This window comes from Marmota flaviventris, chromosome 2 (genome assembly GCF_047511675.1).
Source record: "Marmota flaviventris isolate mMarFla1 chromosome 2, mMarFla1.hap1, whole genome shotgun sequence".
Classification (NCBI taxonomy): Eukaryota; Metazoa; Chordata; class Mammalia; order Rodentia; family Sciuridae; genus Marmota; species Marmota flaviventris.
Window position 1 is genome coordinate 159,146,135 of NC_092499.1, and position 14,205 is coordinate 159,160,339.

Consider the following 14,205-nt stretch of genomic DNA (forward strand, 5'->3'; position numbering starts at 1 on the left):
ATGCCACACTGGTCAGGAGGGGAGTCAGACACAGTCCCGTGCTACTCAGCCTCCTACACTCACCCTGTCCCAGAGGCCACTTCCTTTTAAGAAAGTGCCACATAGAAACAGGGTGCTCTACCCAGATATTGGGGCTGGTGAGGGCAGACTTTCTCAGGAAGTTCAGTCATTCCTGTCATGGTGGATAATTCACCTTGGTCCTCTTCTGAACATGATTCTTTGCTGTAAGAGGATCCCCCTTGGGATCAAGGCCGTGGTGATGAAAGGGCAGGACATGCAGTTATGAACTGAAGTTTACATCCTGGCACTACATTGGGGTCACATCTAAGCCTCCTACCATTCCTACCACAACTTTTTATCTGCAGATAAAAGCAAAGGCAGATATGAGCTCAGCCTGAGTGAGCTCTGTTGTCAGTGTACAAAGCTTTGTCAGTCTGGAAGGAGAGGTAGGAGGTGGGATGAGGAGCAGGAGGCAGTGCATGTGTGGGCAAAACCTGGAGGGCAGGTATCAGCAGGTTTGACCTTGGGGGCAGGCCATGAAGCAACAGCAGCAGGATGGATAGGGGAGCTTTGCCAGGTAGATCGGGTAGACGGAGCACAGTCTTTAAGTCCTCAAATTTCAAGGTGAAGACAGACTTAGTCCAGTGCCTAGAGCAAGGAGCCAGACTTTGAGTAGGTGACATGGATCAATGGAATGGTTTGGGAGAAATCAATGAAACAAACATATTTGGTGGTAGTGTAGATGGGCTATGAACATCATCTGTAATGTCCACAAGAAAAGGAAGGGAAACCTAAGTCGGGAGAGGGACGTAGGAGAGGAAAAAGGGGTGTGGATTTTGGGAACTTGAGAAAGACTTGTCATCACTGGATGTCTGAATGCGGAGGAGGTAGGGGTGGCTTGTGGAAAACTGTGAGATTCAGGAAAAGGATGGGTCAGGGATGATTCTAAGCATTCCTGCCCCTAATTCAGGACTACCTGGGACTTCTCTAGCCTAGAGTGACATCTTTCTTATATAATAACCTTCATTCAATACACCCTTGATATTTGATAGCAATAGGTGTACATATCTATTACTCAGCTGTGGATAAATTTGACTTCTTTTTCTAGAGCATCACCCCACCCCCCACCTCCAGTAGCCCATATATTTTCACAATGACCTTGTAGAGCAGGAAAATATTGCTTTTCACCGTGGCTGAGGAAAATTAAACATGTTGCTGCAAAAGACTGTGGAAAACGTGTTTGTCCAGCACAGGATTTATGGGGCCAGACTACCAGGATGTGATTCCACAGGAACAATAACCATAGGGCATTCTCATTTATCCCCGAATGCTCAGACACTGTATTATCCATGTGCCCCATGTCCTCCCAACCTGTCTGAGTCATTTCCCTGAGCCAGGACATATGGGAAACCACAAATCAAAACTTGCTACTGCTGGTTAGAAACTTTGGTTTAGAAAGACAAACTGGATAGGGGAATTTAAAGATGAAAATGAAATTCAATGTTCAATGATCTCTGCTTTACACAAAAATCACAGGAGCACTATTAACCAAAAAAGGAATAATAAGCATAATGTGGAATTCAGCTCTGAGCTAAGAACCCTCACACTTTATGAAATTATCCAAGTCAGTTATAGGGCACCACTGATGTCTTTGAGAAACTCATCATAGTAGCATAAGAGAGTCACTTTGAAATTTAGTTCTACTCTCACCTTCCTACATAACATAGGGTCAACCTTGGCTCTCAGTCAAAGTGCACTTCTTCAAGAAACATTCCTCTGGAACTACAGGTTTGGTTATATATTCACATGTAATGAACTATTTTCTTTCTTTTCTGGTTCTTATTGTGTGTGTGTGTGTGTGTGTGTGTGTGTGTGATATTGAAATTGAATTCAAAGGTGCTCTACCACTGAGCTATATCCTAGAGCCCTTTTTATTTTCTATTTTGAGACAGGGTCTTGCTATGTTGTCCAGTCTGGCTTTGAACTTGAGATCCTTCTACATCAGCATCCCATGTAGCTGGGATTACAGGCGTGCACTTCTGCACCTCACCTCAGGAATTTTCAACAGCAATTTTGACCATCCTCAATTTTCTTGTTTTGCTTTGACTTTAAAGTCTAACTACTATGTTAAGACACAACTCCACTATGCTTCCTGAGCATCATAAGGTGGTAGTTATGGACTAGCCAATATTTAAGCTAATTTAGGCAATGCTTTGGGTTAAGGAGGGGTTTGGGATCATCTTGTATGCATAAATATCTCAGCATAAGATGCAATCCATGAACCTGCAGGGTTTAGCTCCTGGTCTGCAGAAGACCTGAGAAGCTCTCTCCTCTCATCCACCTCACGTGGGTAGATGTTAAAGTCGTTTGACTAAAACCAAGTACATCAATTGAGAATTAAACAACTTATGTCCCAGTAGCTTAACTATTAGGATGGAGAACTGAGACCATCTGTGTCAATATAATTTAACTCTTTGAGAATCTTCTTCCCAGAAAGTTAAGACAATAAGCTTATAAGTGGATTCACTATTTACCGCAGGAAATCTCTACAAAACAACTTCTCCTGGCCAATAGTTTGTTCACTGGAGAGAAACAGCCCACTTATTAATGATTTACTTGCCAAGACTCACTTCAAGAACATTGCTTTGTGCCACCCACCAATTCTAAGCTATTATGTCACAAATTTCCCTGAAATCCAATCAGTTCTCTGCCTTGCAAAATGCACCTTAATTGATTTGGGCCTAGATCTCCAAATCCTATAAATATCCCTCCCAGCTGCCACTTGTTTATACACTAATAAGACTGTCCTATGTAGGTCCCCTGATTTCAGTAATGAACTTAGCTTTACTCTATCAACAGGTTCTTTGATTAATTTTTGTATAGTCAATAGCTGACATAGCAAATCAGTTCTGGTCTCTTGGAAACAAATAAGACTAAAGACATCCTTACAGCCCTTAAATGTTGGGGTAATTATTAAACACAACCACTTCCCAGTCATAAAGTTTCATCATTGTTCCTCCTCTGGGGATAAGACCTGGTGTTGAGAACACCTACCTGTAACAGATTTCAAATACACATTTTATCTCCATTTTTCTTTTTCTTTTTTTACATGATTCTGAATCTTCTAAATTTTCTACAATGAGTTAATTTGAGAATGAGTTAAAGAAAACAAAGCAAAGAGCCTCAAGAAAGGAATTAATTCTCAAGTATAAATTAGAAATGACCAAGTTTTAATGAAACATACACATACATACAGCATGTGTGTATATATATAAAATATCCATATACATATATACTAATACACATATATAATATCCATATTAAATCTTAAGCTAGCATAGTATACACACAATATAGATATACATATATGTATACATATGTACACACAAATGAAAGCTTGCTACTGGTGGTTAGCAACCAGTATATATGTGTGTACATATATGTTCATACACACATGTATATATACACATACACACATATATAATACTTATTTAAAATCTTGTTAAGCTAAGAAGGCAATTTAATTCCATCAATAAGATTCAGAAAAGTTGTATAGTTTAGAACTGCTGCATAGCTCTCTTTCCTTATCATAAGAAATCTTGGAGGTGTTGGATAAAATACATCATCAAACAACATTTAATCAGTCCAAAGTGAGGCCCAGGAATCTATGGGTGTTGTGCTTTTTGTCTTCAGTTTTTTTTTTTTTTAAAGCACTTAATTGATTCATACAGTCAATCAAAAAGGTAGAACACACAGGTCTACAACATCAATACACTGGGAAGCCAAGTTTAGCTTTTGTCATAAAATCTCCCCAACTGGAGAAGGAAAAGCTGGGCAGTTAGCAAAGATCCCCTCGAGTATCTTACACAGTGTGGTATCTCTCTGTGCCTGAGTCCCGTGCCGGTTTGGAGCACTGAATCACAAAACCCCCAACCTGCTATAAAACATGGTAACAACACCGCGGCTGCGCTCAGGCAAACCCAGCTGGTCGGAGCTGGCTCAGAAAGCAGGCTTCCGCCTGCAGCTGCACTGAGTGCCTGCAGCTCCCCAGGCATCAGGCAAAGGGAGCAGGCTGCCCAGTGGAGATCCCAATCGGGGCTTCCTTTTACCTTAAAGAAACTTCCTCGCTTGTCCAGACCGCGGGCGCCCATGGTCCAAGCTGACATTTCCCCCAGCGAGGCTCTACTGCATGCCGGGGACTCCTGAAGGTACAGACATTTTTAATGGTTAGCCCAGCCTGTAGGAAATTCCTTTCTAAGCCACAGAACACTCACAACAACAGTCCTGCCAAGATCTTTTTCCGTCAACAACACAGTGCCATTTATTTCCCACCAAAGCCCTTACATCTCCTTTCAGCCTGATTTCCTGCCATGGCCAGCACTGTTCCTAGACTGTGCCCCACCTCGCTGCCCCACCCCCTCCTTCAGCAGCTGACGTAGAAGGTCCGTAGGACTGTGGGGAGCATAATGATTGCTTTGTGTGTTTGCTTGACCTCCCGATAAAGTCCTAAAGGGACCAATATTAGATGTCCCCCTAATCTGCTCCGAAAGCTTATAGATTTAATGTGGCTGATCACAAAGGGACAGGGAAAGAAAGAGGTTCTGTATGTCCCAGGAAATCCTGCTGGAAGGGGATGAGGTCATTGTTAGTTCTGTTTAGCCCTTTCCCCTCTAGGCAAGGTCAGCAGAAGGGCACTGGGAAGAAATTCCTGTTTTTTTCTTAGAGATCAGAAAGCCTGGGATGCGATCCTGTGTCACAGTTTAAGGAGATCAGTTTGTGTATGGTGACAGTATGTAAACAGCTCTGTGATCAACCAAGGAAGGTGGGAGTTCACTATGGAAAATTTAAAGGCAGCATAACAACAGAGTCCTGAATCATCATATCTATTTGAGCTTGGAATTTCCCCTGCTGGAAACCTATAATCCTTTCCTCTGGACCACAAAGCCTTCAACCTTCACTTCTAAGGTATATACAAATGCACCTGGGGCAGCCAAAGTGGCCCAGACCAGCATGCATTGAGGAGGATGGGGGAGTACCCCAAACTTTCCTCATCCAATGAAGCTGTATTAGGGCTGCACAGAAAATTGCCCTCCACCTTCAGCATCACTTCCTGCCACAACATGCACAGGATATAGCTCATCCCAACCATAACTAACACAATGGAACGACAATAAAGAAACTAGGAAGTGAAAATACCTCTTATACTATTAAGGATTTTTACTTTTTTTTTCCCAGTGCTGGGGATCAAACCTGGGACTGTGCACATACTCGACCAGCACCCTACAACAGCACTACCTCCCTAGTCTGGCCATTAAGGAATGTTGAAAGTGGTTCAAGCTGGGCGTGGTAGTACACATGCCTGTAATTCCAGCTTCTCAGGAGCCTGAGGCAGGAGAATTGCAAGTTCCAGGCTGGCCTGAGCAATTCATCGAGACCTTGCCTTAAAATAAAATTGGAAAAGGGCTGGGGGTGTAGCTAATGTAGAGTACTTTAGCTACAGTCCTGGGTTTAAAAAAAAAAAATCTCAGTTAAAAAAAAATCATTAAAAGTGGTTCACTTTAAAAGTGTGGGGTGGGCAGGCAGTAAAATTGAGGCAGCTTCTTTCTCTGCAGGTTTACTGAGGCTGTTTCTTTATGAGTTGGGCCAGAAGTACTACAGGGACATTGAAAGTGGCATTAGGGATGTTTCAACAAGTGGAAAAGCTTAAAATCACTGCACAGAAGTGCATGTGCGTGAGTGAGCAAGAACCTTTGCAGATAGACTTGTTTGACCCCATGAGTCACATCGACAGTGAGCTGTGGATGACCTGTGCATTAAATCTCTTTTAGGAAAAAATAATAACAGTGTACACCTACCCCTGCTTCCAAACCTTTCACCTATTTGAGACATTGCTCCATGGTTCAGTCACTTTAAAGGGTCAGCAGTGTCTTCCCTGTGTTTCTTTCCACTTGCAATTGTACTGGGATGAAAGCCAACACCCCAAAACCTCCTGAGAAGGTGGTGAACTTCTCCTGGGAATCTTGCTGACTCCAGAGGTTCAGACTCTCAGCTCAGCATCTGAATAGAACCCAAGCTCCAAGACCTTTGAAGTTCATCCCTCATTAGCAAAGTCCTCAGATTGGAGCCACTCCAGAAAGAAAACACAGCGCCTTGTTCAGAGCTAAGAGCAAGATGAAAACCTTGGGGAGCAAATGATTAACTGTTTAGCCCCAGAAGCACAGAATTTTTTTTTTTTTTTTCAAAAAAAAGCTGCTTTAAACCAAACCTAAATTTTGTTATCCTTCTTTCAGACATTTTCTCGGCAAGGGATTCAGCAGCCTGGCAGTTTAGGAATGGCGAAGTGAGGGCCAAGGCTTCATTCCTCATCAGGACCTAAGTTTTCTTTGTTCGGTTCTGAAGTTTTCCATCTACAAACCATTTCTGATGAGCCAAGACAGGCAGGGAATTTTGCCGACAGCAATGGAGCAGTTTGGATTCCGAGAAGTTCACCAGTTTTAATTAGCATCCGGATAACGGGCATGTGCATACTTTAACCTCAAGTAGTCCTCAGTTCCTACCTCCAGTTTGGATTCCTACACGGGACAGGCAGATGCATCATATTTCTTCAACTGATGCAGGTGGCATCTGCCCTTACTAACAGGCTGCTCCAAGGTGGGAGTTGGGTACAGGTGACAGGAACACACTGTAAAGTGCCACAGCAGAACAAAAAGAATGGAAGCTAAGAATGGCTCCAGAGTCCAAGCAGAGAGTACCCGCACAGATTTTGATGATTTTAAATAAAGATCTTAACCCAGGAGAAGTTGTGATTTACAGTCTTTCCTGTTGTCTTTAATAGTTTCCTCCCAAACCATAACCTCCAACACCTGGGCTCAACATTGATAGCAACGTAATTTAAAGCACCACCTCAACTCCCTTCCACTTCTGGTCCCCGTCCCTCCCCGCAGATGTCACCCAGCAGTTGCATCCTAAAACTGCCCAGTAACAGCTGGACTAAAAGATAAAAATGTACCGTAGTTTGAGAGGCTGCAAAATTCCTCCAGATTCAGACTGGTGAAAACTTTTCCTGATTTCCTTGAAGAGTTAAGCATCAAATTCTTGAAAAATGAGCCCAGCATGTCCAGTGATCTTTCCAGATGCTAGCTAAATGCTAGCAAAAAAAAAAAAAGAAAACCCAAAGGGGACTAAGGACACTGCAAATGGTTGGGAGCTGCCAAGCCTTTTCCACAACACCCCTGAAAGAATGTCAAGGAAGCTGTAGTGGGGGGCTAAAGGACAAAGGCAGGGAGTCACACCAGGCTCAGTCCCTTTAGAGGAAGCCTCACTGTGGCTTCCTAGGTGGCTCCCGGAGCGAATGATGAGGTAAAGGAAGATCTGTCCTTAAAAGCGAAAATGACACTCAGGTCCCCTGGCCAGGCTCCAGGCTGCACTGGCAGTCCGCTGAGAAAGACCATTCAAGACTGGCTGTCCAACTCATTCTCCCCAGAGCGACTGAGGACAGGCACCCGCTGAGGCCACCACTGCCTGGAGATTGGCTGCAGCCTGGGCTTTGGGGATTCTAACAGAGTTCCCAGTTTCCAGTTCCCAATTAGTGGAGCTGGGGCGAGTCAAGCATTCTTCGGCTTTTGTGCTACCTAGGGCGAGGTCAGGCAAGATGGAGGGTCTGAACTGCTTAGTCATGTGTGACTTAACCCCAGGGAGATATGTTCTATGTGAACATCATAAAGTGTACCTACACAAACTAAGACGGCCACAACAACACCGTCACTAGGCGATATAACCACCATCTGATATAGGGTTTGTTACTGACAGTAGGGCATGACTGGATTGAGAGATGGGCCTTTCCCATCTGATCCCAACCCCTCCCTCCTCTCCTCTCTTTTTAATTTCTTTAGTCAAATTGTACCCTTCCTATTTGCGGAGGATGGGGAGAATTTTTTAGTTGACAAGTAAAGTTTGTAGTGTACAAATGAAGTTCCGAAATATTTCTACATTGTGGAATGGCTAACTCAAGATAATTAACATATCCATCGTCATGTACTTATCATTTATTTGTGGTAAGAACACTTGAAATCTACTCCCTGAGCAATTTCAAATACAAAATACATTGCTGTTAGCTATAGTCACCATGTTGTCCGATGGATCTCTTGGACTCATTCCTCCTATTGAACTGAAATTTTGTTATTTTGGACTGACATCACCCCAATCTCTTCTCTCTTTCCTATTTTATTTGCTTTTGGTCACAAGCACAAGCCCACAAGAGAACAGCAATCCCAACTATAATGGAATCCATCACTCGCAAATCCGGTTTAAAAGAAGTTAGCTTATTTGAGACCTGGGTTTCTCATCTCCAAGCTGTAGTTGGCTAGAAGAGCTTTTTAATCATTCTTTTCTTTTTTTCTTTCCCTTCCCTACCCCTCCCCACCAACCTCTCTCTCTCTCTCTCTCCCCTCTCTTTTTCTCTCAGCATTGGGGATTTAACCCAGAGACTCACTTATGCTAGGTAAGCACTGAGCTACAGTACCCTAGTACCCTAGTACCTCTCCCACCCCTTTTTCTAAATTTTTATTTTGAGACAGGGTCTTGATAAGTTGCCCAGGCTGACCTGGAATTTGCAATCTTCCTGCCTCAGTCTCCTAAGTAGCTGACATTGTAGTTGTGCTCCCAGCCTAGATTTCCTTTCCTTTCCTTTCTTCTTCTTCTGCTTTTTTTTTTTCTTTCTGTAGCATAGTGAACCTTGCACATGCTAGGCCAGTGCTCTACATCTTAGCTCTATCCCTAGCCCTGCTTTTATGTTTTCTTTCTACCAGCAGAATGAGGCAAGGAAATATGGACTTCAGTCTTAGTAAACAAGATCTTGTTATTACAATCATTTTACAGCCCAGCTGGCAGACATAAAACAAAATGACTCACCCCAATGCACCTGTCAGGTAAAGGCCAAATACAACAAATGCATTTCACCTTTTTGCCTGGTTCCTTAAACAGCTCCCATCGGTGGAAGGTGTTTCTTTTAAATGCTTTCTTCTCTCCTCAGAGAGGTAGAAGCAATCAGGGCAGCTCTGAGTCTGGATCTAAGGAAGGTTTCTGAATATTTCCATGATGATCTGTCTATTCCCATGGATTTTACAAGTTGGACAGAAAAACGTTATTCCAGGCCCTGGCTTGACAATTTGAATTATGTGAATTAAAAAAAAATGTTCTGAGTGTCTTATATCTCTGTCCAGCACTGGTTTTCCCTCATTCAATAGTCAAACTTTTAAATAATAGTTTTAAGATAATAAAATAAAAACTTTTCATTGAAAATAGAAACAATTTATGGAAATATAAAAAATCAGAGGAAGAGAATTATATTCCCAGCCCCCTTACTCAATATTCTTTAAATAGAATTAGGAACAAAGCTCAGTACCTTAATTTTCCTAAAAGTAACAAAGGAAACATTAGCAAGGTATTTGAGGATAAAATAAATGGTCATTTGCTAATTACAGGGTTAGTGTGCAAATGGGGCTTATTCTAGCATTCATCCCTTTCCTAATTGGAAAACCGATTCATAGACTCATAAAAACTCCCACTTTATCCAAATTGCTCTACCAGTGCTGTAGCTGGTGGCCATGTAGTGATCCAAGGGCGAAAAGTGGACAACTCCAGTGGTTAGAAAATCCTCCTTTTCTTGAATAGGGAAATTAGCCTCATGAAAATCCCTTGTATAAGTCTGTTTTGCACTACTATAACAAAACACTTGAAGCTGGGTAACTTTATAAAGAAAAGAGGTTCATTTAACTGTCAGTACTGGAGGTTCAAAGGCCACATCTGGAGATGGCCTTCTTGCTGTCAGTCTCAAGGTGGTGCAGGACATCACATAGAGACAGGGAGCATAAATATATATTTCTTCTAGCCTTTGTTTTTTATAAATCATGGAGGCTCCAAACTGATGACCTTATGTATTCCTAATCACTTTCCACAGGGCCCACCTCTGTACACTATAATTGGATTAAATTTCTACCCTCTTAATAATGGGGATAAGATTCCAATATAATTTTTGGAGGGGACAAAGCATACCACCCCTCTTCTACATTCTTACAGACACTACTTATTCCTCTCTGGAGCAACAGTTTTCCTAAGCCTGTGGCTCAGACCTCAGGGCTGGTGGACTCTGCCCAACTGTATCAGGGCTGAGGAGGGAGAGAGGGGTGCTATCCCAAAAGTCATTGCAATATGTGCATTTTCAAACCTTCTCACTTGAAAAGCTCTACCTGTTAAGTGGTCAGAAAGTACTGCACATGTGCAGTGTCTTCACACATATGATGTAGACTTATCCTAAGCTATCTGGGCTCTTAACCCAAGGGACATATGGATGGATGAAGAAGCCACACACTCTAGGTCTTTCCCAGGTTCTACTTGTCAATCTGTTACCACTGGAATTTAGTGCTTTCTTTTCCAAGACTCTCTTGTCCATGATGGTAAAAAGAATCCACGCAGGTGGCCACTTTAATTGGAGTTGCAACTTGGATTGAGTCTATCTGCAGTCACAATATGTTAAGTAATTATTTTCAATTTGTGTGTGTGTGCGGGGGGGGGGGGGGGGGGTTTGCTGAGACTTTAACCCAGGGCCTTGTGCAAGCTATATAACTACCTTACCACTGAACTACACCCTGGCCACATTTAGACATTTTTTGAATTAACTATCTCTAAGAGATCTTGAGACTAGGACTCATGTACAAGTAGTTTATTGAAGATAACTTCAATAAAATTGGCATAAAGGGGATTGTGATACAGAAAAGGGAAGGCAACTAGTATAATGCACAAGGTGCATTACCTAACATATAACCATGAATGAACCCTTCTGAGGAATTCTGGGAGTCCATATAGACCATGCCTTAGAGTTATCTCCCAAAAGGGAAAAGGGAGGTGGAGTGTTTGTTATTCAATTCCTTCCCAGTCATTCGCTGAGAACAGCTCCCAAGGACCTTGGTTCAGCAGGACTTCCAATATTCCCCGCTGTGGGTAGAAAGACTCCAGTTGCCAAAGTTAGTGCTCAGGCAAAGTTGGCTGCTCAGGCTGGCATGCATGGAATTCCTAAGTACCCCACAGGCATGGGAAGGACTTGGCAGTGTCTGCTAAAATTGATAATTTTATTAGTCAGTTTTTTGTTACTATAACAAAATACTCGAGATAATTTGTAAAGAGAAAAGGTTTATTTAGCTCACAGTTCTTGAGATTCCAGTCCAAAATTGGGAAGCTCATTGCTTTATGCCTCTGACTATGTAGCCTATCATGGTGGGAGCCCGCAGTAGAGTAAAATCACTCATTTCGCCAAGAACCAAAAAGGAAATGAAAAAGGGTCTGGGATTCTACAATCCTCTTCAAATGCATGCCCCCAAAGTTTAAGGACCTCTCAGTAAGTCCTACTTCCTCATCTCCCAAAGGCATCACTCTGAGGACCAACTCATTAAGCCATGGGACTTTAAGGGACATTTATTCAAACCATAGCAGCATGATCAGGGCATTGTGCATAAAGTGTGGATGTCAATCTCCTCTGCTTAGGCTGAGTTATCATTCTAGCATGGCCACAACTAGCTGCCTTGAGTGTTTCTTGAGACAGGAAATAAACTCTTCTAGTTCACCAGGGCCCATGGATTGGCGTCCCCCACTCCTGTGCCCTGCATGACCCATCCACAGCCCAGAGCACACCTGAAAGTGATTCACATCTGGTGCCTGATTCTGCACACCACATTCCATCAGCCAATTGGAGCTGGATGGACAACTGACCCTGGCGAGTCATTTCACTGGCTGTTCTAAGATGAAACAGAATTTTCTGGTCAAGAGGTAAGGAGAGAGAGTGGGCAACCGGTAGTCTTCAGCTGTTTTTTGTGGATTGGTATTTTTTCCCATCAGATACTGCAGACACAATCTATATTAAGTAACATATTGTATTACACTTATTAAGTAATGTATTGTATAACCACCTTCTGTTCCAAGTGTATTTGGACCAGAATAGCTTCAGAAGGCTGAAGAAGACCATGAGTTCTCAGAAGCAGGTAGAACTCTGATCTTATTATGGTCTAATCAGATGTTTAATTCAAAGATCTTAGAATAAACTGATGAAGAAAAAGTCCCTCAAATAGAGCAGAATTTGCAGATGCCATCTTTGATGAGGTCTTCTTCATAGAGGGAGAGCTTCAGATCCTCTGACAGAAGATGCTTCAATTTGGGGATGAGGAAGACAGACTGAAGCCAGGTTTCTCACCTCTTCTGTCACCTTACAAATGGGAGAGGAGTCTCTGCTCTCTTTTATTTAAATTACTGACTTAAATCAAATGCAATGGATCAGTTTCTTCTGATCAAGGGACAGAGTTGTGGACTGTTGAAAAGATGTTTTTACCCTATTATTTTAATCTGGTTTGTATGACCTCAAGAAAATATTTTGATTGGAATGATGTCAGTTTCAATAATATTCATGGAGAAAATGTTTTCTGGAACAAAGTCCATTAACCCATTTCAATTCTTCGGTCAGTTTTCTTATGTAGTACAGTTAAACTGCTTAAAACCATTTTTTAAAAAAGTTCTCTTTGACTTTTGTACCTTTCTTCTTTTCTTTTTAAAGAGAGAGAGAGAGAAAGAAAGAGAATTTTTTTAATATTTATTTTTTAGTTTTCGGTGGACACAATGTCTTTATTTTTTATTTTTATGTGGTGCTGAGGATGGAACCCAGTGCCTCGCGCATGCCAGGCAAGCGCGTTACCGCTTGAGCCACATCCCCAGCCCCCTTTCTTCGTTTCTAATATAAGAATTGAAAGCTACTGAGGATTCCGTGTTTTAGTCTATTTTTATTTTTTGCAGTGCTGGGATGGAACCCAGGGTCTTGTATAAGCTAGGCAAGCGCTCTACCATTAAGCTATACCCCCAGCCCTTTATGTTTTGTTCTAAAAGATCTATAGTTTTTGCTCTTATGCATAGATCTGTGCTCCATTTCAAATTAATTTCTATATATGATGTGAAGTAGAAAGCTGAGAGTCTTTATTTTTCCATATGGATATTTAATTTTATGGAAATTGTTTTCAGGGATGAATTCTGTTCCTCATAAACTTTATATCAAAAATGTGATTGATTGAACAGATTTTTGTCCTCATGAAACCTTACTGTTCAAGATTCCTGTTCCATATGTGGCTGTTATTTTCATTATTTCTACAAAATTCTATTTTTTTGTTAAATATTTACATTTTATATGATTATTTAATGTTATTGTCCATTTTTAGTGAATATCAAATATGGCTGCATAGTTTCAGCTTTTTTGAGGTTTCATTTTATCAGTATAACTTTTCTCAGGCCAAGTTTTTTCCTTTCTTTCTTTCTTTTTTTTTTTCATGTTGTTTATTTGTTTGAGATAAAGTCTTGCTATGTTGCCCAGGCTAAGCTTGACCTTGTGATCCTCCTTCCTCAATCTTCTGAGTAGTCCAAGGTTTTGTTTTTTTCCTAAAGTTATAATCAAGATGTCATTCATCAGGCAGAGTTTTGATCTCTCATAAATGAGGTTGGATACAGCTTTACCTATTTCGTTAAGAAATGTCTACAATACTAAATATTTTGAAATTCTTGGATAATCAATAAGACAAATAGAAGCAAATGTCCTCATTCTAATACTCTGTAGCCTGGTAATGGACTAGTATAATTCTAAATTCAATATTCTTTATTTTTCTAATACATTTTTTATTATATTTGTTAATGACCTACGTTATTGGTAAAGAGTAAAGAACATACACAAAGTCCAAATGACCTGTGTCAAAATGTCATGACAGTCACCTCTCTGAAGGAAGAAAGGAAGGACATCTTCACCTTGCAATAAACTAGCCCCTTTGGTACATGGTGCCTGGAATCTCATGACTAATTTGCTTCTTTTTCCTTTGTGTTTGTTTGTGGCACTGGAAATTGAACCGAGGGACTCACATATGCTAGGGAAGTACTTTACCAATGAGCTATATTGCCAGCCCTATTTTTTTCAAGTGCTGCTGATAGAACCCAGGGCCTTGTACATACCATGCAAATGCTCTACAACTGAACTCTACCCTCTACCCTTTTTCTCAATTTGGATCTTGTGTTGAAGACCTCCCAAACTTTCACTCTTATCCTTAAGACTAATCTCCCCTTTAAAACAGTGATGTGCCGGAAAATGCTTAACAACTTGTTCTCTTTGGACTAAAAGCTTTAAGTTTT

General features: G+C 41.4%; 1 protein-coding gene across 4 annotated transcripts in view; it reads right to left on the reverse strand.

Moving 5' to 3' along the window:
* Positions 1-14,205, reverse strand: part of Rin2 (Ras and Rab interactor 2) — a 227,062-nt gene that overhangs the window by 100,370 nt on the left and 112,487 nt on the right. For 3 of the 4 annotated variants that reach the window (XM_071608695.1, XM_071608694.1, XM_071608696.1), the window contains exon 3: positions 4,110-4,202. In XM_071608695.1, the coding sequence (XP_071464796.1) occupies positions 4,110-4,166 (57 nt within the window). In that variant the 5' untranslated portion in view covers positions 4,167-4,202. Of the gene's footprint in view, positions 1-4,109; positions 4,298-14,205 lie in introns of those variants that run through there. The other variant, XM_027921930.3, reaches the window with a different exon arrangement.